Source organism: Lynx rufus, unplaced genomic scaffold, assembly GCF_022079265.1.
Source record: "Lynx rufus isolate CCGP_SWC_20201006 ecotype Redwood Valley unplaced genomic scaffold, mLynRuf1.p SCAF_29, whole genome shotgun sequence".
NCBI classification, from domain to species: Eukaryota; Metazoa; Chordata; class Mammalia; order Carnivora; family Felidae; genus Lynx; species Lynx rufus.
The window spans coordinates 4092082-4118293 of record NW_025814844.1 but is presented as its reverse complement, the minus strand read 5'-3'; the positions used below and the strand labels follow the sequence as shown (position 1 = coordinate 4118293).

General features: G+C 40.8%; 1 protein-coding gene across 2 annotated transcripts in view; it reads left to right on the top strand.

Moving 5' to 3' along the window:
- PIEZO2 (piezo type mechanosensitive ion channel component 2) overlaps positions 1 to 26212 on the top strand; it is a 470115-nt gene that overhangs the window by 321791 nt on the left and 122112 nt on the right. For both annotated transcript variants that reach the window (XM_047090354.1, XM_047090353.1), the window contains exons 8-11: positions 17739 to 17901; positions 20729 to 20848; positions 24004 to 24042; positions 24982 to 25120. In XM_047090354.1, coding sequence (XP_046946310.1) covers positions 17739 to 17901; positions 20729 to 20848; positions 24004 to 24042; positions 24982 to 25120 — 461 coding nt within the window. The remainder of the gene's footprint in view (positions 1 to 17738; positions 17902 to 20728; positions 20849 to 24003; positions 24043 to 24981; positions 25121 to 26212) is intronic.

Genomic DNA, 26212 nt, shown 5'->3' with positions numbered 1-26212 from the left:
AAGAGGAAGTTCACAGATAAGGGCAGAAGGATAGAACCATTTGATAACAGAGTAGAGTTGGAGACATCAGTATGAACTCCCGTGGACTTTAGTGAAGACACAGATGGCTACATACACAAATATGTCCAGATATGTGTATATGCATGAGTAAGTATGCACACAAGTGCTTCCTCGCTTTGTCAGCTGAGAGGGCATACAAGCAGTGACACCCCAGTAGAAATTAGCACGTCGAGTGCCCAGGGCTTGGTTTCTAACACCATTCTCCAGCAAAAGGAACTTTGGAGAAATGGCTGATTCCAGGGTTTGGTCAGGGACTATGACTCTGGAGCATCTTGTAGTGCCAAAAAATAACAAAGTAATGGTACTTGTCAAAGGAACACAAGAGCATACTGAAAGAGCTCCCAGTGGTCAAAGCTGGAACAATTTGAGCAACAAGATAAATAAAGCAGTATTGGATTAGAACCATATCTGTGGATATGGCTAGAAATACATGTAAAATACATATCCATGAGTCCTATGGATCTAATAAATGATTTAATAAATAAATAGAGAAAAGACAAGTCTTCCCATATGAAAGAATTCCAAATAATACATGTTAATACTAACCCCTCAGGAAGGTAGGGCATAGCCTCCCACCCCTTGAGTGTGGGCTGAACATAGTAACTTCTTTCCAAAGTTTAAAATAGGGAAAGGAGGAAAAGAGCAACTTTACAGTGGAAAAACCTAGCAAACCCTTCTTCAGCTGGTCGGTCAGAGTTAACATCATCAATAATAAATCCTGTTGATGGCATGTACCTTTGATGTGATGTGATGAGAATGACACTTTACCTCTGTGGTCGTCCTCCCCGCAAATCCATAAATCTTGCTGACCATAGCAAACAAATAAACCAAAATTAAGGGGCATTCTACAGAATGCTTTATCAGGACCCAACACTGTCAAGGTCATCAAAAACAAGAAAAGTCTGAGAAGATGTCACAATCTGCAGGAGCTTAAGGAGACATGATGACCAACCATGATGCTCTACTCTGGATGGGATTCTAGAACAGAAAAAGGACATTAGGTAAAAACTAATGAAACCTGAAAAAAGCATGGACTTTGGTTTTAAAAAATGTTCTAGTATTGTTCATTAGGGGTGACAAATTTAAGATGTTAATGATAGAGGAAACTGGGGGTGGGGAAACCTCTGTGAAGTCTTTGTAGCTTTTCTGTAAATCTCAAATTATTCTAAAGTTTAAAACTTATTTTAAAATAATCCCCTGCAACATTTTGTCAAATATGGTGAGATATTCTTTATTATTATTAATTTTTTAAGCTTTTAATTATGTTGAGAGTGGGAGGGAGAGAGAGAGATTGAGAAAGAAAGCAGGGGAGGGGCAAAGATAAAGGGAGAGAGAGAATCTGAAGCAGGCTCCATAGTGCAGAGCCCGACAGCAGTGCTTGAACTCATGAACCATGAGATCATGACATGAGCCAAAACCAAGAGTCGGTCACTTAACTGACCGAGCCACCCAGGTGCCCCAATATTCTTTATTATTTTTAATGGCTGCATAGTATTCCATAACATATATGGATATGCCATGACTTATTTGGATATACCCTGTCATATTCATTTAGAAAGTTAGTAGCTTTGTCCTATTACTGTCCATGCCCAATAAACATCCTTAAATATGCACATATACAAGAATTTGCCTCTATCAAACACATAGAGTCTAAAGAAGCTTTGAAAAAGTGCCAGAGAAAAAGCTGCATATAAGAAGCAAAGTCTCTGAAAATATTGAGGACTTGAAGACCTTTATGTCACCTTAATGTTGCCTTTATTTTTAGTACATTTTTCCCACAAATTAATGAAACTTGTATTTTTATACTCCTGTCAAATATTCCATTTCTGGATTTTTAGAGTACTCTGTTTATTTATACCAAGAAATAATACCCAGAAATTAAAATTATTATTATAGGGGCACCTGGATGGCTCAATTGGTTAAGCGTCTGACTTCAGCTCAGCTCAGGTCATGATCTCATAGTGCGTGAGTTCACGTCACATGTCAGGCTCTGAGCTGACAGCCCAGAGCCTGGAACCTGCTTCAGATTCTGTTTCCTTCCCTCTCTGTCCCATCTCTGCTTGTGTTCTCAATCTCTCTCTCTCTCTCTCAAAAAATAAAAATTAAAAAAATGAACTCTATTATATATGTGCATAAGAGTATATGCAAATACGACCACTGATATGAAGTCAAGCTCACATAAAAATAGTATGGATTATTTATAGTTGTAGACATATGTAGCAAGTGAGCAAATGCTCATGGAAATGATACACACTAATGTCTAGATAGTGTTTGAAGAAGGTAGGGGAGGAGTGAAAGAATAATGGGCAAGGCTTTAGGTATGCCACTAACCTTTTTTTTTTTTTTTTTTTTTTGCTTAAATGTGAGAGAAGCAAATATGGCAGAACGCTAATATCTGTTTTATCTAAGCAAGGGGTATCTATGTGTGTTTTATAAATTCTGTCTTGGGGCGCCTGGGTGGCGCAGTCGGTTAAGCGTCCGACTTCAGCCAGGTCACGATCTCGCGGTCTGTGAGTTCGAGCCCCGCGTCAGGCTCTGGGCTGATGGCTCAGAGCCTGGAGCCTGTTTCCGATTCTGTGTCTCCCTCTCTCTCTGCCCCTCCCCCGTTCATGCTCTGTCTCTCTCTGTCCCAAAAATAAATAAACGTTAAAAAAAAATTTTTTTTTAAATAAAAAAAATAAAAAAAAAAATAAATTCTGTCTTTACACCCAGTTTTTAAAATTTAAAATCATTTTATTTATATGTGGTTTCGTTCAGCCCCTTGTATTGTGGGCAAATTATTATAGGATTCTTCTTCCCTCTGATACTTCAAAAATGGACTTTATCTTGCCTGTGTTGGCACCTGTTGAATGCACCTAAATTTATTCCTTTCTCTTTTTCTTTCCTCCAGACACATTGCTCTTTTCAATTTAAGCAAGACTATAAGAGAATGAAAACTAACTCGGAAAAATTGTATTCCCTCAAGCATTCACCAAAATAGTACACAGCTTTTGGTCTTTTATTCCCACATTTACTGGATAATAGATGGAGCTTTAGTGCCTTCAGTACTGTGTTTGAGTTTTTAACTCTTGATTTCAGCTCAGTTCATGATCTCACGGTTCATGAGTTCACACCCCGCATCCAGCTGTCAGCATGGAGTACACTTTGGATCCTCTGTCCCCCCCCCCCTCTGTCTCTGCCTCTCCCCCTCTTGCACTCTCTCTCTCTTTAGGAAATAAATAAAACATTAAAAAATGCATCACAGTTCTAAAGGGGATAGGAAAAGAAGCTTCAGGTTGTTTTTGTTAGAACTCTCCAAAATACGCAATAAGTAAATAATTCAAAGTCACATATACAACAGGAAAAATCTGAAAGCTAAAATTGATTATTTTTAATTAAAAGGACAAAAATACTAAGACAAATTACCAGAAACTTCATACCTCTATGAGTGTACTACCATATAATGGACTGGGTGTTCGTAACATTGGCTGCGAGGTCATGAAAGATCTTAAATCTTTTACAAATCTTGGGAAAAAAAGTCATAGCGTGTTCAAAACCATCTTAATTTCAGATGGACTCTATTTACTTAAAAATAGTGACTTATACCACATATAAGAAGCACACAGATTTCACTGTGGTCCAGTTCCAGAAGTCCGTGGAGCTCCTGATCTATTTGGGTTAGACATAGATGTTAGCTTTCAAGTTTTATTTATGAAAGCTAGCTTAATCCAAATGATCAGGCCTCTGTTTTTTGGCTGTCTTTTGGCTTGTGCTATTTTTAGAAACTTTGGAGTGGAAGGCTAGACTCTCCAGCCTATCCTCACTAAATACAAAGTTGCAAAGAGAGATGCTGATCACATCCAACAGGAAGTATGGCAGTGGGTAGTCACCAGGTCCCTGCCTTCTTCTTCACCCATGAGAGCTGATCCCCTTGGTTGGCCGGGGACCAGCAAATCCTGACCTGGTTCCTTCTGTTCTTTCCAGGTCAGAGATTTAAGCAGGAAGTGCTTTGGGGTGCCAACATTCCATCTACAGTGCTGGATCAGGGAGCTTCTCTTCTAACTAGCTGTCAGACACCCTGATGACACGAAGCACAACAGAAAACATGTGTTAGCGTTTCTTCGATTTTAAAGAATCTCTCCCTCTCTCTCTCTCACTCTCTCTCACACACACACACACACACACACACACACCTATAAGGAAATTTTAGTTATCATCATGGGTTATATTTGTTGTGTTAAGAACATTAATTACATCGGGAAGAAAAGCTCTAAATGTTTATTTTGAAAGACGTGTCTGAGGAAAAGGTTAATTAGAGATGGTCAATCCATAGTGATAGACTACTGACAATATTCGGACAAGGACTTCTGTATACTCTATGTTGCAGATCATTGCAGGTCCACGACTTGTTTGAAGCAGATTTTCAACAAGTTAAATACAGAAATCTATTTAAAGAGAGAAAGCATTTAAAACCTATGTAGCAGTTTGGCATTGCTGTGGCATTCAGGCATGGGATTATTTTCTGTTCATTACTTTTTCTTATATTTTACACATGTATTTGCACGCAATGGATAGGGATTTCCTGAATGGTCCTCATAGATGGTTTGGGAAACAAGTTTTAGAAAGTGATTGAACTTGGCCTGACACCTATTGTCATTATAAAATATGTAACTTTTGATTTTCCCCAAAACACACTTATCGCTAACACTGCTGTATTTATAATTTGTCATGTAAATCACTTGAAGATTTACAAATAATATGGAGATAGAGTGAAAAGAAAAGAAGAAATTTTCCTGAGGCTCTTTGGTAAGAGTTAAAGGAAGGTGAGCAGGGAGGGATATATAGGAGAATGTGCATTCATGTCGGGTATATGTTGTCAAGGGTGAGACACACAAGAGAAGAAGGAATCTCAATGAAAATGTTCCTCTGGTGACACACGACCAATGCTCCTGCTGACAACAACCTGGAAAGCTTTTGGGTTGTATCTGAAATGAAGGCAGAAGAGAAAACATGAGCCAAGGACACAATCATTTATTTTTATGCATGGGTTTTTGGAATGGACGTATTTATTATTCTCGTTGTGTTTACAGATTAGTAAATCTATGGTAAAAATCTTCTAAGTAGAGTACCCTACTTCTGGATAGATAGGAAGACAGGTATCATTATGCCAGTATATGTGTGTATGAGCCAGGCTGGTGGTTTCTTTTCAGTATATGAAATTTATTGTCAAATTGGTTTCCATACAACACCCAGTGCTCATCCCAAAACGTGCCCTCCTCAGTACCCATCACCCACCCTCCCCTCCCTCCCACCCCCCATCAACCCTCAGTTTGTTCTCAGTTTTTAAGAGTCTCTTATGCTTTGGCTGGTGTTTAAAAGTTATATAAAGTATACAGGACCAGACTTCCTGCCACAAGGCGAAAACTAGACAACAGATATGAAACAACTGTTTTTGAACACTTCACAGTTGGAAGTATAGGAGTGTGATGCTTGGCACAAGGGAAACAACCAAGATGAGCTCTGTGATGCCCCCAGCTTTTCACCTTTTAGCATCCACTGCATGTTGTGTTGAATAGTGAACCTAAGAAGAGCACGGTGGTCTTGCTGGGCTGTAGAAAGAGAGAAGCTGAGGGGGCTGAAACTTGCGGTAAAGACTAATGGAAATAAGGAAGCAGGACAGAGAAAGAGCTCTGGAAATCTGCACGGGGTTCACCCAGATACTTTAGCTGGATTCTAAGCTGTGCATGCACAGAGTGAGACTCCATGAAACCAGACAAATCAAGACTCCTGGGGGAAGGAACAAATATTGAGAACGTATAAACTCAGTAACTCCTGGAGTTCAGATAGGATTGGGAAAGTATTTTAGTTCTAGCTAGTCAGAATAGAAAGACTGCTGAGTCTAACCGTTAAAAGTCTGACTGTTGGGGCACCTGGGTGGTTCAGTTAGTTAAGTGTCTGACTTCAGGTCATGATCTGGCAGTTTGTGAGTTTGAGCCCCACATTGGGCTCTGCACTGGCGGCATGGAGCCTGCTTGGGATTCTCTCTCTCTCCCTCTTTCTCTGCCCCTCCCCTGCTCGTGCTCTCTCTCTCTCTTTCTCTGTCTCTCTCTCTCTTTCTCTCTCAAAATAAATAAACATTTTTTAAAAGCCTGTTAAACTAGTTACACAGTAAAGGCCACTCCACACCCACAGTGATCAAACTTAAGAACAAGCCTGCTAGAATAACACTGATCTGCAAGGAACTACCTGCCAAAACAAAACTCAACATTCTTTAAAGGAAGACAAACAAATCCAGACACTCAACAATATAAAACTTACAATGTCCGGGATCCAGTTGAAAATTATTAGACACATACAGAATCAAGGAAAAATAATCAATCAAGAAATGACCTAGAAATGACAAGCTCTTTGAAACAGCTCTTCTAATTATTTTCAAGATTAAAGAACATGAACATAAGGAAGACAGAAATGGAATCATTAAAAAAAAAGAATGAATGTACAAAAAGAACAAATGGAACTGGGAGAGGTTTAAAAAAATACCGTAGATAAAATAAACCCATCAAATGGGCTTAAGAGAAAGTTAGATACCACAGAAGAAAAGATCAATAAACTTAAATACAGGGTAACAGAAGCTATTCAAACTGAAACACAAAGAGAGAAAAGAGATCAAGAAATTAATAGTTGTAAACAGAACCACAGTGGCCTGTAGGATAGTTTTAAAAGGTTTGATAAAAGTGTAATTGGAGTCTTAGAAAAGTACGAGGACAGAAAAAAAATATTTTCATAAATAATGGGCAAGTGTTCCCCCCAAATGGTGATGTATAGAAACCCACAAATCCAAGAAGTTCCATAAACCTCAATACAAACACAAAAAAAGTTCAACCAACGTGCAATATAATTAAATGTTTTAATACCCATGGCAGAGAAAAATATTAAAAGTGACCCAACACAGTAGGTTGGGTTCAAAATACAGTACCAAATACAGTAGGTTCAAGGCAATAATGATAAGAATTGTCACAGACTTCTTGCCAGAATGATGTACATTCAAAAGGCAATGGGACAACATCTTTAAAATTCTGCAGAAATAAAAAAAAATTTTTTTATACCCATCAGTGTATAATTTTGTATTGAAGGATGTAGGTGGAAAAAATAAAATTCAAATAAAGATATTCTTAGAGAAACAACAGACACTATCCAAAACATTACAGGGTGTTTTGCAGACTGCAGAGAAGTGATTCTAGGTAGAAACTTAGAGCTGCAAATATAAAGCTCTGGAAAGGAGATTCCCCTTTTCTCTACCTCTCAATGAATTTTTGTGAAGATATTTTGTCTGAAGCTGAAACGCTTGTCATGCCCATGAAAGAAGAATCATGGGAGGACAATAGCAGGGAAAAGAGAATACACATTACTGATTCATCACAGATTCAACCACCCTGGAACCATTTACCTTTGGGCTGTTAAGTGAGGTATGGAATCTGATAGAACAGTCGGTGTCAAACTGATTGGAGAAACGGCCATTTTAAGAGCTTCATACCTGAGTCTTTGGAACCGTTTGCAATGCTTGTGAATGCAGCATTAATTTTACATTGATTACGTGAATGAAATCTAAAATATGTAGTCAATATTTTGAATTACTCTTGAACATGTTTTAGTAAGGCTACTCTTAGGGCCACCCTTATAATTATTCTGAGTATGGGCTGTTCGTAAAACTATTGTAGATGCTGTAGAAGATGCTAAGAACTGCATGATATTGGCTCTTAAGATACAGTACACAGACATATCAAAGAAGACTAATACTATAAGACATTGTGATCTGTGGTTAAATGAAGACTCTAGATGTTAAATAAACCAAAATGTCAACCACACACAACATTTGAGATGGGTCTGGGGAATGAATGGGATTCATATTGGCAGAGATCAACAGGTCATGAGAGACAGTGGGCAAGGAGGTCCCTCCCATTGAGAGGAACCAAGAACTTCCAGCAAGAGACTTACTGGTCTGCCGGGCAGGAAGATGTCTCAGTTCATGTCCAGCATCTAGCAGGATTTGATAACAACTACAGCCTGGTGGCTGTAGTGTGTTGTCCATATTCCATGTTTCCAATGGGAGATTTTGCTGTTGTGGTGTTACTGTTCAGTGCAATTTTGCAGAACTATATGGAGTATTTCTTGAACTGTAAGAAATGACCAAGCATCACATAGGGATCCAGCTGGTGAGTTGTATAACTGGGTAGAATTTTGAAATGGTGTTCCTTGGGGTGGGAAAGGTATGTTCTCAGTGTGAGAGGAAAGTATATATGAATATTTAGATTATAACCTGAATATACCATCAAGAAACTATTCTCCATGTATTTCTCATTCACATCACCAAATCCAAATATTAGCTATATATACTGCTGTTCAAAAAATAGATATATCATTCCAGCTTGAACTATCTGAGTCTGTATTTTTATACAAGAAAGAAATTAATACCTGTCTGATTTTAAAAGAAATGTACTGACCATATTGCTTGCAATCTGAAACTATTTTACATAGGGTATTTGCAAACCCCATTTCAACAATTCTAAGTTGAACTGGCATGAGAAGTATTTCCAAGTCTTACAACTATCATTTCTAATCCTCACGGTATCTTTTCAAGATACGTATTTGCAGGGCGCCTGGGTGGCTCAGTCGGTTGAGCGTCTGGCTCCTGGTTTCGGCTCAGGTCATGATTTCCCAGTTCATGGGATCGAGCCCCACATTGGACTCTGCACTGAAAGCATGGGGCCTGCTTGAGATCCTCTCTCTCTCTTTCAGTCTCTCCCCTGCTTGTACGTGCTCTCTCTCTCTAAATAAATAAATAAACATAGAAAATATTTTTTAAAGATACATATTTACTAGCCTCATTTTCCATGTGAAGAAATTGAGGCTCAAAAAAGTTGAAGGCCATATGCAAGGACACACAGCTGATAATTGAGGCAGGATGTGAGTCTTTACGTATATTCCTGTTCTTTCCATTGAGCCCTATAGCTTTTGATTATTTTCAAGTTTATTATGAGTTCATGCTAAGGCCATTTAATTCAAGGGATTCATTTTATAATCAAAATATTATAGAATATATACCACTGACTCTTCATCACATTTTTTTAACCTTTAAAAATAAACCCACATTGGGGCGCCTGGGTGGCTCAGTCGATCGAGCGACCGACTTCGGCTCAGGTCATGATCTCACGGTTTGTGAGTTCGAGCTCCGCACCAGGCTCCGTGCTGACAGCTCAGAGCCTGCTTCTGATTCTGTGTCTCCCTCTCTCTCTGCCCCTCCCCCACTCATGCTCTGTCTCTCTCTGTCTCAGAAATAAACATAAAAAATTTTAAAAATAAAAAATAAACCCACATTTTGTTACCCTTAGACTTATGGTCCTTAGAGTCGGGAAAGAGTAGGCAGAGATGGAAGAAAAAGAAAAGTCAGTTATTTTTAGGCAGTTGGTGATTTTCCCCTGAGTTACTTCCACAAGCTTCTTTAGGGTACCCATGTTTGTGTAAAGTGTCAGGTCCCCGAAGACCTTTTCTGGGCAGCTGTGGTTATGGCTGGCTTTATACTCAAAGGCTCTGTGCTTCCCTCTGAACCCCGACTGGTTTACAGAGATGAGGCTTCACCTTTCCCTCTTTGAACTCTACTTGCTGCTTGTTCCTGGATACTCACCTGAGTCAGGTAAGTGTGTACAACTGGTCAGTGATAATGACCGCTGGTTGGCTTCTTGTATTTCGTGAACCTCCACAATACTCAGCATGGGGGCTCTCCATAGTGAGCACTGGGACCCTTGGCATCTGCCATCAAACTCCTTAGCAGGGAAGGGGAGAAGTCTGAGTGAGAATAGAAATGGCTGAGCACCCTGGAGTTCTGACAGTGTGAAAATCTTCATCTTGGTGGAGCTGCGCGGGTTCTTTAGGAAGCCTCCCCCTTTCTGAGCTTGGTTTCTGCCCTACAGCCTGCACTTGGCACGCAGATTCCCTGAGAAATAGCTTCCTCTCCTTCCCTTTCTATTTCTTCCCTCCATTCAGTCCCCCATTTATTTTCATTAAAGGATCTAAGTTTAAAATGCAAAGATTGTTAAAAGATAGTTTCTCCAGACAGTTGTTGCCCCAAAACAGTCATTTTACTCTAGTTGGAAAGAATAGATTCCCTGGTTTCATAAGAGGATTTAAAACCTTCCCAGGCTTCTATCAACCTAACTGTGTACTAATCCATTCTAGTTAGCAGTGTTTATTTAACTGAAGGATATGCCTCCCTGTATCATAAGAGGTCTAGATTATAAAGAGCCCTGAGCTCTGGAGAGGAAAAGGCTAAATAAAAAGTGTGTTGCCCAACTTCACACCCATTAGGATGGCTACTATCAAAAAATAGAAAATAACAAGTGTTGGGAATGACATGGGGAAACTAGAGCCCTTCTGCTCCATTGGCGGGAATGTAAAATGGCACAGCCATGATGGAAGGTTCGAAGGTTCCTCAAAAAATTGCAGATAGAATTACCATATGATCCAGCAGTCCTACTTCTGTGTATATGTCCAAAAGAATTGAAAGCGAGGACTTGAAGAGAGAATTGTACATGTGTGGTCATAGCAGCATTATTTATAATTATTTAAAGGGAAAAATGTCCATCTGTAAAGAAATGGATAGGGGCGCCTGGGTGGCGCAGTCGGTTAAGCGTCCGACTTCAGCCAGGTCTCGAGCCCCGCGTCAGGCTCTGGGCTGATGGCTCAGAGCCTGGAGCCTGTTTCCGATTCTGTGTCTCCCTCTCTCTCTGCCCCTCCCCCGTTCATGCTCTGTCTCTCTCTGTCCCAAAAATAAATAAACGTTGAAAAAAAATTAAAAAAAAAGAAATGGATAAATAAAATATGGTCTATACATATAATGGAATATTCTTCGACCTCAAAAAGAAGGGAAATTACGATGCATGCTACAACATGGATGAACCTTGAGGACATAATGCTCAGTGAAATGAGCCAGACACAAAGGACACATACTACATGATTCCATGTGTATGAGGTAGCTAGAGAAGTCATATCCATTGAGACAGAAATTAGAATGGTTAGGTGCCACGAGCTGTGGGAAGGGGGGAATAGGGAGTTATCGTTTAACAGGTACAGAGTTGCAGTTTTGCACGATGAAATAGTTCTCGAGATTGGTTGCAGAGCACTGCGTGTATAGTTAATATGATTGCACTGGACCCTTAAACATTTAAGATGAAAATTGTTATGTGTATTTTACCACAAATAAATTGTTTGTTTGTTTTTTTTTTAATTTTTTTTTTCAACATTTATTTATTTTTGGGACAGAGAGAGACAGAGCATGAACGGGGGAGGGGCAGAGAGAGAGGGAGACACAGAATCGGAAACAGGCTCCAGGCTCCGAGCCATCAGCCCAGAGCCCGACGCGGGGCTCGAACTCCCGGACCGCGAGATCGTGACCTGGCTGAAGTCGGACGCTTAACCGACTGCGCCACCCAGGCGCCCCCAAATAAATTGTTTTAAAACGTGGTATTTTTTTCAGTATTACATAGGTTTTTTTGTTGTTTTTGTTTTTGTTTTTGTTTTTTTGCAAATCACTGGGTATCTATATGACTAGCGACCAAACAGATATGGTCTGGAGTGAACCTGAAAACAGGTGGAGTTTTTATAAAGTTGCCAACATGTGTGAATCAGAACAAATATGCTGCCAATTCACATTCACCGAATGCTTTCAGATGTTATGAGTGCTTTGGAGGCAGAGGAAAAAAAGTGCAAAGCCAGTGCTCCCTGGCAGGTGGAGAGGCATTGACAATGAGCCCCCAGAGCCCCAACGGAGCTGAGAGAGTCAGCTGCACACTGGGGCGGGGGAAGAATAACCAAAGGGCTGTGGTCAGAGACACTTCCTGTAGCTGTGATGTCCTCTTCTAGCAAAAGGCTTGGAATGAATTTTTAGACATAATAAGCTGAGTAAAGTGCAGTTTGGGGGTCTTGAAGGAACCATCCAGGCTGCTCCATATTTTTCTCTTATTGGATATTTGAATCTCTCATTGCTTCTTAATTAGAGAGCTCTTGGGCTGAAAAAAAAGTTACTTCTTGACTATATACATTTAATTATTGATCCATCCAAAAGGTGAAGTTCAAGATTCTTCTTGGCAACCTGTAGGGAACAAAAATAATTATCCGTTCCATATGATGCAAGATACTGTTTAGCGAAAGTGTTCTTGTGATGCCTTTGTTATGCTCTTATTCTGTGTTCTTATTTCCCGGACCGAGGGCACTAAAATCATGGATGGTGTGGCCTAAGCCACAGCAATGTTTCTCTAAAATTCTAGAATGCACATGTGATATAGTTCCTTTCTATCCTGTCTTTCTCTTTTTCTTTTTCCAAAGCAGGAACTTTGCTATCCCTTAGTCTCTACTTCTCCTATATAACCATGGTCGCCTATGATAACTTTATGGTATAACTTAGTGTTTAGTGCTTTTAATTCAACTCAGTAAGCTTACACTTAATACTTGCTATACACTAGGCACATCCATCAAAGCAAGGTGGCAAAACACATACCCTTTTTTTTTAATTTTTTAACATTTATTCATTTTTAAGAGTGAGAGAGACAGAGCATGAGTGGGGGGGGGGGGCGGGGCAGAGAGGGAGGGAGACACAGATTCCGAAGCAGGCTCCAGGCTTTGAGCTGTCAGCACAGAGCCCGACGCGGGGCTTGAACCCACGGACTGTGAGATCATGACCTGAGCTGAAGTCGAATGTCCAAGCGACTGAGCCACCCAGGCGCCCCCACGTATCCTTTTTTGAAGAAAGTAGAATCGAGCCGGGCAGAGACATAAGCACATAAGCTAACAATAATGCAATTACAAACCGTGACTACAAATAGTTATTGTGGATACACTGGGAAGGACAAATTTATTCCAGTTAGAAATCATACATTTCCCAGAGGTTGGGTCCCTAGCTCCCAAGAGCTAGGCCTTGATGATATCAAGGCTATCCCACCAAAACAGAAAGGAATAGGAAAAAGAAGCCAAAATGAAGAGGGATGGAGATTGGTTTTGGAGTATTAATTCACATTTACTGTAGAGACCATCTGGGCCAAAAGAAAGAATCAAGAATTGATGCTTTCAGCAAAAACAACTACCATAAATTAGCATGAGGGTTCAGGGGATGGGCTATGGTGGTAATATAATTATGTATTCCTGGGCTATGGTGTTAATATAATTATGTATTCCTGGCCACTGGTATCCTGGGGGACCTCTGCAATAATTTAAGGTGGTTGAGCATACGTGGAAGGAATACATGGATATGTATAGATTATGAGATACGGTTGGGGTGGGGCTTGTCCTGGAGTTGTCCAGAGAGATATCTGTCTGAGAGTCTGTGAACCCTGCCTAGCCTGCCACCTTGGATTTGCATTGCCAAGGAGTGGACAACGCTTACCTGGCACATACACCTCAATCGTTGATTTGGCAATTCCCCCCAAAAAGTCACAACTACCTGGAAATAACCCTGGTAAAACAAGAAGTAGCAAGACCAAGGGGACCAAGATTTTACGATAACCCCCACATAGTCTAGTGCAGCTTGGGTTGATGGCGTCAGGGAGAAAGGAGAGGAAACCTGGCTGCTAACGCGTGCAATACTTTGCTGGCATTTGGGGGTATTCTCCAGGCAATGAATGAATAGGAAGTAGGAAGGGGAAGGTGGCATGCTGAACCCGAACCTTCTTGAAGGTTACTCTGGGAATGGTCATGCTGTGGAAGGGAGAGAAACTAAAGACTGCCCTTTACGTTGTAATTGTGCAGGAAGAGAAGCTGAGGACCTGTTCTATGGACAGGATGTTGGGAGTGAAATAGCAGAGCAAGACTGGCCAGATACCAAGGCAGGAGTGTGTAGCCCAAGGGGCTGATCTGTTTCCACTGGGAACTGACGATCACACAGGAAGCTGTCTCCAGCCGTACTCTGAAAACTAGAAGAGTTTGTGAGATCTTAAGCAGTTAGCATAAAATCGCCAGGAAAATGTCCTTTCTTTGTCCACATGCTTACACCCTCTGCCCACCCCCAATTCCATTAGGCTTTACAAGGAACTGGATTTTCAGACACTGTGAGCCATCTACCAAATGCACTCCCATCTGTTATTGATAGACCCGGCCTGGGGTCCAAGGATATTCCAAATACACAGAAGATCTGAGAAGCTTTATCTTTCTGCTTCTAAATAAGCAGTAAACAGGAATTCATTACTCCAAAGTTGTGCCATCATATACTTCTCTGGCAAAGAGACATTTCTGTGGAGAGAGAGATAAAAGATAGTCATTTTTACGTACTTTAATGACTGAGAAACAATACAGATACTTTTATTCAACCAGTTTGAACTAGGGCTACTGCAAGGGCACTAGCAGTTGTGTGGGAATCATCAAGACAGGAGGAAGCTTATAAATATCCAATGATGCTTCCGTAACAAAAAATAGGGTGCTCTTCTCACTGTGCCCAGTTTCTCTCTCTTCCCAGCCCAGTCCCACAGCCTGGCCATTATACAGGACTCCTCTTTTCTCTCATTTACTCATCTCCCCTTTTTGGACTATCTTGACATGCCACATTCTTCTTCCTGACTACCCTTCCCAGACAGAAACAGCCACAGACAGGAAAGGTTTCTGTCACATCTTGCTCTCCCAAAGGAGCATGTCACGTTACATCATGAGTCACTTCCTGGAGGCAAGGCCCTCCGGTTTCACTTTTCTTTGTATCATCAGTACTACGAAGCAATTCTGGATTATGTGAGGTTCCCAATAAAAAGCTAATAAGCAAGTCAAATAACAGTTGGATGTTGCACAGCCTCCTAGAATTTTAGCACCAGACAGGATGTGAAACTTGAAGTACAAACTTCCCATCTTGTATAGGAATTTTTTCTATAGGAGCTAGCCTACTTAAATAAAAAAAAATTCTTTCTTTCTTGCAAGAAAAGAGAACTCTTAGGTCTTAATGATATTTCCATAGCTCTGTTAGAAAAAGTTCCTTACAAGTACAACAGTCAGTCATTCTGTAGCTTGTATCCATGTCGGTTAGTCCGTACTCATTGTACAAAACGTGAGACTGATTCTCAGTATTCTTATAAAATGTGCAAAATCAGTTTGGAATAAACTATGATATCAACAGTAAGGTGTGGGGTCTCGATGTGATACCAAGTCTTTTAGGAGGCACGTGGTTCAGTTTACAGACAGCTGCAGAAATCCCTACAGACTTTCTGATGGGGCAAGACAGGTATTTGGAAACTGATGATCGAGGAGGTCATTTCTAGCATGTGTGCTAGCTGTGGGACAAGAAGACGAGAGACTTGGGGGCTGAAACCTACCGCTTCGTTAAAACAGAGACTTTCAGCTAACAATTGATTCTAAATCTAAACACTTTCAGTTCTGTGCACTGTATACAAGAAATTGACGTTTTAATCTGGGACTGCAAAAACAATTTCCCAGTGTTCTACCACTCTAAGGGGGACATAAGTTTTGTTAGCAGGAAATTTTCTTTCTAATGCTAACTATAAAAAAAATCTGCCTAGACTTGGGAAGAAAAGACCTGTAGGAAGAGCAAGTTCTAGTTAACTTATTTTTTTCTGATAAAATTGAAGAAAGTTTAGTTTCTATTTAGCTTTCTTTAAAATCTATGTCGAACAATTCACTAATACGGCACTAGCCTCGTAAGAGAAAACAGTAATAGCCCTGAGAGGTTTTCCAAGTGGTTTTACGAGTGATGGGCATGCAGTCCTTGAAGAGCTTATAACTGAATGAAGAATGGAACTTAAAAATTAAAGGAAGTTCACATATGAAAGATACAAACAGTAGAAAGACATGAGACTCACTTTTTGTGTTTTTTTAATGGTTATTTATTTATTTTGAGAGGGAGAGCTCACGTGAGCAGAGGGAGGGGCAGAGAGCAAGAGAGGGAGAGAGAATCCCAAGCAGGCTCCATGCTGTCATCACAGAGCCCAATGGCGGGGCTTGATCTCATGAACCATGAGATCATGACTTGAGCCAAAATCAAGGACATTTAACCGACAGAGCTGCCCAGGCACCCAGAGAGATACGAGACTCATTTCATGTAAAAGTTTTATTCACTTTGTAAAATCCTTTCTTAGAAAAAGTCCATATAAAGTGAATTTCTAAATGAATCATGTCTATATAATTTCCCAATATCTAATCAGATTCATTCTGTTATATAGTAGAAATAACATAAAATCATTTCAAAATTTAATAAGCCTCATAAAGTTATATTTCAAAATAAAGAATTAATTATAAGGCTTTAAGATAAATTGCCCATAAATAAAATTTGACAGAAACGTATCTTCCAGAAACTCTAGTATATAATAATCTGGCTTTTATGACTGAATCACAGAACTGAGTCCAATTTCAATATTTGCCCAAAAACATCAGCATTAGCTGAAGAGCTAATGCTAAATCCTGCTAAAAACAAAATAAGTGCTCATTTAGCTGAACTTAGTAACATGTTACCACATACTTGACATTTCAGTAATGCAGGGATTTAATAGGGTTCAATGGCAATTAAAATGTAAATTTCTAGGGGCACCTGGGTGGCTCAGTCAGCTGAGCATCCGACTTCGACTCAGGTCATGATCTTGTGCTTCGTGAGTTCGAGCCCCACACTGGGCTCACCGCTGTCAACCTGTCAATGCAGAGTCCTTCTCAGATCTTCTGTCCCCCTCTGTCCCATCCCCACTTGCACTCTCCCAAAAATAAATAATATTTTTTAAATGTAAATTTTTAAAAGGAGCAAGGACTTAGATTAATGGTATTAATATTACATAGTATTGGATTAGATAGTATTATATTTTTCAACCAGTATGAAAACAATATTGGCATCTATTTTGCACACATGCACATATACTAACACACACACACACTCATATATATATATATGAGTATACATCTTGAAATCATATATATATATACACACACACACACACACATATATTTTTATGTGTGTGTGTGTGTGTGTATATATATATATGATTTCAGGATGTATATTTTATATGTATATTATGTACATGCATACATATGTCATTTAAAGATGTAGTTGTATAGGGGGACCTGGGTGGTTCAGTTGGTTAAGTGTCCAACTTCATCTCAGGTCATGATCTCACAGTCTGTGGGTTCAAGACCCACGTCGGGCTCTGTGGTAACAGCCCAGAGCCTGGAGCTTGCTTTGGATTCTGTGTCTCCCTCTCTCTCTGCCCCTCTCCTGCTCATGGTCTGTCTCTCTCTCAAAAAACAAAACAAAAAAAAAACTTAAAAAAATTAAAACTAACAAAGATGTAGTTGTATATATAAGAATAATGAAATGTCTAGAGTAGGATGGATTAACCTAGGACTAGCTCATGAGTATATTAAAAACAAGATTTTTTTTTTAATTTTTCGTAATGTTTATTTATTCTTGAGAGAGAGAGAGACAGAGCTTGAGCAGGGGAGGGGCGGAGAGAGAGGGAGACACAGAATCTGAAGCAGGCTCCAGGCTCTGAGCTGTCAGCACAGAGCCCGACGCGGGGCTGGAACCCACGAACCGCGAGATCATGACCTGAGCCAAAGTCGGACGCTCAACCGACTGGGAGCCACCCCGGCACCCCCAAAAACCTGCTTTTATTTTGTGTTAGGGACATATAGTTTATTGTATTTTTCTGATATTTTTCTTTGTTTTTAAACAGGTTGTTTGGTATCAAATCAGTCATTCAAACGGACTGTTCCAGCACGTGGAAGATCGTAGCAAACCCAGACCTGTCATGGTATCACCATGCCAACCCCATAGTCCTGCTGGTGATGTACTATACGCTGGCAACTCTGATCCGCATCTGGCTGCAGGAACCCCTTGTAAGGATAAAAGGGTTTTGGTGATCTGATATGCCAAGGAACCTGGAAACTCCAGGAGAAGTGGTTCATTCCTACTAACTACTGAGCGGTCAAGGCTATATTCCAAAACAACTGGAGTGTTCTAGTTCTGGTGCCTTATTTCAGCACAGAGCACTATGCAAATGCAAGTGCTCTCATAACAAAGCCTGGTCTCTTCAGTACATCACCACGTGCTGCTGAGAATGGTCCCTGGTGAGGAGAATGGAAGACCTTTGCATTGAGCACTTAATGCCATACGATGGGCTGTCCATAGACATTATCTCACTGAATTCACTGCATAACTCTGAAAGAATTAGAATAGTATCATACCCATCTTGGAGATGAGGAGAACGAGGTTAGAGAGGTCCATTGGTCTGAGCGGTAGAAATCAGATTCAAACTCATGTTTGACAGCAAAGCGAGAGCTTCAGTGACTACACAGCCTGTTATCATGGTGACTGGAGTTTCAGAAACTTCTCTGACCTCTAACGTCTGAGGATGGGATAGGGACACCCCAGCTCTCAGCGGGGCCTGTAGCCTTCTGAGTAGCCCCACTGTGAGGCATGGGGACTTGGGGGTCTCCTTCAGGACAACAGAGGAGTGATTTATTCCTGTGAGGTATTAACAAGGGCAAGGCACTTTTGAGGGCAGGACCAGAGAGTCTGGGTAGCTTCTCTCTTTTCCTTTTTTGGTGACAGAAAACTTCAGCCCCTTTCATTTTTCCCCATAATTGACTATAAGAAGCTCAGTTGTAAGGGAGCTTGTTGGCACATGAGGGAGGAAAGTAGTGTAGACAAGGATGGTCACACCTCTCATCCAGCACCTTCTGGGGGGCGGGGGGAGCTCACTGACTGGAAGCCCATCTGCGTGAAGTCACGCCTCCTCTCCTGTCACTTCTAGGTTAGGGCCTTTTCTGTGTTCACACCCACAAGACTGTATCTACACATCCATTCAGTTCATCTGACAGGCAGACAGCAAATATTTATTGAAAGCCAACGCTCTCAGACATGAAGCTGGGGGCCAGGCATAGAGCATCGCCCTAGGCAAGGTGCCCCAGGGGAACTGGACGTTCCAGAAGAGAAAAAGCAGTCCAAACAAGTAAGTGGGATCCAAGTCACATAGCACAGTGGAACTGGGTGAGACGCGTGTCTCGTCCATCCCCAGCAGAACTGCTACCTGCAGAAATGGGGCGCTGTCATGTGCCCCACCGGTGATCCATTGTCCCCACTGGGCAGGCAGGCCCAAGGGCCACAGAGGCAGCTTTGTTCACAGGATTCTCATATGGTGTCTTTCTTTGGGCCATCGATAGCAGCTTCATGTAACAAAATGTTTTCTGGGGTCATAAGGAATCTCCATCATTTTATGGTTACAGTTTCCACCAGTTCTCTCCTCAAAGTTTGAGTGTGCCAGTAAAATGCTCTCAAGTGAAGTCATTGTGTTCATTTCGTCCACAAACACACAGAAGGTAAAGGGTGTGCACATTGCACAAATGAAAGTGGATACAAAAGAAATTAAAATATGTTAACGGGGATGGTCTCTGAACAGTGTCCTATGAGGGATGGAAATTAAGGCATTCAAGTTAGTAAGAGTCACAGGTGTCCTTCACTTTCTCTGGGGGGTATCTCAGCACCCCCAGCATGCCAGGAGCATGTGACCCCTGTTGTCATGCTTCCATAGTGGGTGAAGGCCACATTATAGTCCCATAGGCCCAAGAGACATTTGGCTTCCTCAGCCTTGGACCATTTGGGGATGAAGGAAGGTAGAGTTAATAGCAAGATTACAGACCACAGTGTCTAGAAGGGTGTGTGGAGAACAGGGCCTAATTCATACCAGTGTCAACATTTCAAGGGGCCTATATTTTAAATGTGCTGGGACACCGCACTTTGTCATTGAGGCACTGATGGAAGACAGGTGGCTGGTTATATCATAGTTCCAGATGACCTGGCACCCTTCATGAAAAATGTCAGCTATCAAATGTGAGTCCTGAGGCAAAAGTCTATGATGCATGTTTGAGAGAGAGACAGAGAGAGAGAGAGACAGAGACAGAGAGAGAGACAGAGACAGAAACAGGTGTCGAGAGTAAAATAATATATGGGCTCCCACCAGGGCATTTGGGTGCTCCCCATGGCTACTCTACCCTGGCACACTAGAACCAGGAAATTGGGCACTAAGGCTAAGTTCCCTTCCTAACCTCTGGTGTCAATAGTGTGTTAAAGCCCTTTTGGAGCACTTTTGTTCAGAAACCATACAAAAGCACCCAGTGTATTCTGCCCCTTACACTCTCTCCATCATCATCATCTCTTCTAGACCAATTGCCTAATTTAGGCCAGTGTCCCATAAGGCAAGGTGACAGTTTTGTGCATTAGATATGTTCTTCCTTACTCATGTGTATAAGCTCTAGATGATTCCACCTTTAATAAATTTCTTCTTAATTAAAGATTGTCCATGGATGGCTTACACAGTTCATTGAGCACTTTTTTGGAAGTTCTTCCTTTAAGAACCATGTACATAGCTGCCTTCTAGTACAGTTTGGAATACACAGTGAGAAGCTGTGGCTATTTAACATTGAAGCATATCTCTGTGATTTACGGGGCCTAGGAGGGATCAGCAACATTTAACATTGATGTGCTTAGCATTTACAGGGTGGTATTGGTGTCATGCCCAAAGCGTCTTGATAAAACTCCACATATTGTATACATTAATTTAAAAACTGGAGCAAAGACGAAAAGCTCTCTCTCTGGGTCACCCAAGCCACAGAGGGAACTGCTCCAGGAAGCAGAGCTGGCCCTGTGGGTTATTCTGTGTCTTAGGTGCAGGATGACAGGACCAAAGAAGAGGACAGAGCCCTGGCTTGTAGCCCCATCCAAATAACAGCTGAGAGGAGGCGAAGCCTGTGGTATGCCACACAGTACCCAACGGATGAGAGAAAAGTAAGCCACAAGAAATCAGTTTCTGTTTTCCTAACTAATTTTGCTACTTTTGTGTTAACATTGCTGAACATGAGCCATGTATCACGTGCAAAGTCAGATTGCTCATAGTTTATAGAAATAGTTTGATTTTGATGTCTCGAGAGCAGAGCGCTCTATTCAGAGAGGAGAACCCAGTGCTTCTGAAGGAAATACATGGTTCCATAATACCCCATGAGAACACCATTTTATATTGCAGCACTTTCTACTGAAGTCTCTTAATCCTAAAAAGAAAGATTGTTCTTAATTAAAAAAAAAAACAACTTTGTATTTTAAAGTAACAAAATATAACAAAGCAATCCAACCGGCAGGGAAAGTCTTAGTGTTGAAATACATTGCAGAAAATGATTTCACTCTATCGGGTAGCCAGCCCCAATAATAACTCAAGTAACCACTTAGAAAGAACAAAACAGTCGATACGAATATGATTAAGTATCTCCTACCACTCGGAGGCAACAGTATGGGTTGATGAGGAAAAGTGAGTCACAATGGGTAATTCATGTAACCTTTTGATTATTTATTGACCATTTTGAACTCAACTCAGCGCCATATTGACTTGTTAAAAATTGCCCATTTGTAACGTGGTAATGACAAACACAAAGCATTTACTTCCTGGCATGTTAGAGAATTGAGGAGTAGATTCTCTGACGTATTTGGTGGCAGGCTAGTTTCCCTAAGGCACATGGTCTTATTCTAAGCATGGCTGTCATGTCATGTCATGTCATGTCATGTCATGTCATATCAAGAGAGAAGGCTACACAATGAATGGGCTGCTTAAGACAGCAGACAATTGTGCGGAGTACATGTGGTTCCCTTAGATGTGTGAGGATTTCCAGGGACCTTTCTCTCTCTCTCTCATCACATCATGTGTCCAGTTATCCTGCCCCTTTTCCTAAGGACAGATAGCGATAGAGGATGGCTCAGGAGTTTTTCAAATTGAGGTCTGTGGACCGCCGGGGATTCCTGAGACCCTCACAGGGATCCACAGGTTCAAAACTACTATTGAAATAATATTTAAAATATGTGCCTTTTCCCCCTGTGCTGACCTTTGTTCTGGTGACACAAAAACACAGACCAAGGCCGTGGCACGAAACCTTACAGCCGCGGTCCTGCCCTTCACCACCACGCACTCACAGAAATCAGAGCAGGAAGGCCAATTTCGTTTAAGGATATCCTTGGAGAGATAAAATTAATTAAAAAAAAAAAAAGAATATCCTTGATGAACCAGAAATAGTTACCGTTTTTTTTTTTTTAAATCTCCACATCAGAGCTCACATCTGTTTAATATCCCATGTGGTAAAAAGGGAAGTCGCCACAAAGTACCACCTGCAAACGTGTGATGAGCATCTTGACGAAAAGCACTTGGCTGGTTGTAGGAAGCGTGAACTGAACTAGCTGTTGCCCACCTCACACCAGACTCACTTGACAGAGCTGCTAGGAGACAAATTATGGTGATTCAGGGATGGGTATTTGGCAGATAGTTACTGGAAAAGAAGAGAAGTGAGCCCGTCACTTCAAGGCACGCAACAGACAGCACTTATTGCCAATGGTAACACTTGAACTTATGAGTGAAGATTAGAATATTAGAAAACTTGCGTCCACTCTTCGGAGCTGGAAAACTTCCCAATACTGAGCACCTCTCTGATGAGATCAGTGGTGATATTAACACGTGTGTGTTTTAAATATTGTGTAACGAAATGTGTCAGTATTTGGGAGACTGTATAACTCACTGGAGCAAATCACCAACACGTGAAATGCATCATTGGACTTTAAGGTAACAGAGTGTAAAAAGTTCACTGATAGACTTTCAGATTCCATGTTGCAACTAATCTTCCGGTTACTACCACTTGTTGAGTTTGGTGTAGTATTAAAAAGAAAACAAACCAAAAAAACTGCCCACAATTGCCTGGCTAGACTTTTGAAATACTCTTTCCTTTTCCAACTGCATAGCTCGCTGAAGCCAAATTTTCCCCATATACTTCAGCCAGAATAACACCTCATGGCAGATTGAGCACACGAACAGATATGAGAATCCAGCTGTCTTCATTTACGCCAGATATTAAAAAGATACGCAAAAGTATAAAATAATACCACTTTTTTCGCTGTTTGGTTTTTTTAAATACAACTGAACAAAATGATTTTTATTAGCATGTTAAATTTTAAGAAAAATTGAACAAACTAACAAATATTTTTAAATGCCTCAATTTTAATTTCTAGCATAGTAGATATTGATGGATAAGAGCCATATTATTAAAACTCTTTGGGACTCTCCGTGATGTTTATAATTATAAATGAGTCCTGATCCAAAATGGTCGGAGAATCACGCAGAACACAGAATAGCAAACACTTATTATTTGAGGAGGGTCCAAACCACCTGGCACTAATATAGTTTAAAAGCACAGTCATTAGGGTGCCTGGGTGGCTTGGTCGGTTGAGCCTCCGACTTTGGCTCAGGTCATGATCTCACAGCTCGTGAGTTCGAGCCCCGCATCAGGCTCTGTGCTAACAGCTCAGAGCCTGGAGCCTGCTTCTGATTCTGTGTTTCACTCTCTCTCTGCCCTCCCCCTCTCGCATTTCTCTCTCTCTCTCTCTCTCTCTCAAAAATAAATAAACGTTCAAAAAAAATTAAAGCACAGTCATGTAATAATTATTTTGTGGTAGACAATATGCAAATCTTAAAAATAATCTCACCCCACACATTACAAATCAGTTTTGCTTTATTATGAAACTTCTATTATGAAACTTCTATTGAAAAGTAAATATTTTCAGAATTTTGCAGACGTCTCAAAGGGTCTTAGGAGTATTAAATGAAGCAGCTTATTCTATTAGAACAAAACAGTTGAAAAACATGATCAGCTTTTGAAGTCATGTGGTTTATGACTGGTTGTTTGCTGTCACAATTAAACGTTAACATCAGCAGCTGTAAAACAGTTGTAATAAACAGCAACAGCCAGTTCAGTGACTTGTCCCTTCATATTCTGCATGGCAGTTTTAACATACTAGCATCCAGCTAGTTGAAAGAATGGGTATGTGTAAAGCAAAACTTTATAGATATGTATAAACTTTACCATGCTTTTTGCTTACATATTAACATTGCTGTCCTGCATTGCTTTTCGCAGCTTTTATCCATGACCCAAGATGACTACAAACCATCTGATGTTAGTATATTCTTAGAATTATCATTTATGCTCGTGTAAGTGATGTAAAAGTGATATAAATGGAATTAGCTCCTTTGAGTATATTTTAATAATCTATAAAATTTCCAGAAGTTTTTGAATAATTTTTTGTAGAAATTATATCTGGTTTATTGCTGTTAAAACACTAACTCATGTAACATGAGCGTGCGTATAGTCATACAAAATATATTTAAACTTGTAAAAAGCCACATTGGAGAGTTTGTAAAAGCATTTTGCTCTGCAGGTAGACCTATTACATAATTTGAATAGGAAGTCTTGCATGTTCATGGACACACACACATGTATATTTATATCGTAAAGCCAAAGAGGCAAAACAAAACAAAACAAAAAAAAAAAAAAAAACAAGAAATCGCACTTAGTGTATGAAATGCTTCAGCACAGAAATTGCAAAGCATCAGCAATGATCTCAAGAGGGGGTGCCAGCTAATGAGACTACATTAGTCCTATGCGCAGATGTGCTAAGTGTGGACAGGGGTGCTCTGGCTGGGGCCTAGGAACGATCTGGAGTTGCACTAGCTGGAGGGATGGCTGGGAGAGAGGCCATCAGAACAGAGGCTGGAGAGATGATCACACCAGATCAGCAAGGCTCAGCCAGCCTTTTCCAGGATTTACACTTGGTACCTAGAACAGAGGGTGCCTTGCATGGTGTTTAGCAGAAGTGCAAGACAAGATCAGATTAAATTTTTACTGGGACCACTCTGTGGAAAATAGATTTGGACACAGGAATGAATGTACGTGATTCATCTTGCTAAAGCGGATACTTGATTAGTTGTCTGGCTTCCATTTAGTTCTTCACTGTTGAGTTATGCCTTTCTAGCGTAAGGGAAGGAGGTGGTATGTCCACATTGAAAACTGGAACTGCTGTCACAGCTGTGCCTTTGCCCCATGCTCCCCTGGCAGGGCCTGCTGGTGACCGTGAATGGCAATCCCGTAGACTACCACACCATCCACCCCAGTCTCCCCGTAGAGAACGGCCCCGCCAAAGCCGACCTGTACTCCACCCCGCAGTACCGGTGGGAGCCCTCTGAAGACTCCTCAGGTAAGGGGTGCACATCATACCTCAACTTTGATCTCCTCTCATGCACACGCTCAACATCTCTCTCTATCTTGTTTATTGTTTATTGTGTTGGTTCTTTCTCCTTTTAACACGGGCATTGTCTTCCATGGTCAGTATCATTAAGCTCATTTCCTCAAGTTCTCTATTTTTCCCTAGCGTATTTCTCTGTGTATTTTATCCTTGTATATAAAATAAATGGTATAATTGGAGCAAACTCTGAAAAATAAAAGGTAAACAGTTATTTTAAACACATCAACTTACAGTGTGTGTGCGTGTGTTTGGGTTTTTGTATAATTTGATATTGTAATCATGGTTAATAGTTTTGCTGGTTAATGGATGACCATTTTTAGAAAGAGTTTATTTTGTCTATAAAAAAAAGGAGAGGGCTCAAACTTGTACTAGGCCTTTTTTTGCGTTTCTCTCAGTTTATTATGTTGAAGGAAAGCAGGCGGATACTAGAGATGACAAATTGGTGGCTTTGACTTGGGTTGTGTTTTATTTTGTTTTGTTTGGCCTATGCAGCATTTTCTAAAATGAAAAAAAAAAAAGTAACCCACATTTTAAAAGCTGCAGCTCTGAGATACGGAAATTTCTGGAATCTCTTGAAGAATGTGAATATCTGGCAACACTAGCCCCTCACTCCTGCGAGGCAAGCGTTGACTCAACCACTGTTGTCACTGCCCTGACGGGGACCATGCCAATCACCAGTTCATAACGACAGAATTAGCTAAGTTTACTGTTGGGGGGAAAAGGCAGAGTACGCAGTTTGCGTCAAAGTGGCTGCAAAACTGTACTGGATTTTTCTCTCTATTTATATGGAACTGACCCTGGAGTTGTTACACCTGATCCTACCTTAAGTAAATGGCAAGCAACTATCCAGCCTGTGATTGGTACATTAAGCTTCATGTATTTTTTGTTCATAATTCTTCATCAGACTTACTCTACTGTATTGTTCTGCATAGTTATCAGTATACCCCGAAGTTGCCTCTGACCTGGCATCTACTTAGCAATACAAAGGGTTAGTCACACTATCTAGCCTTCCTCAGTAAGGTCAGACCAGGTTCACTTCCCTAA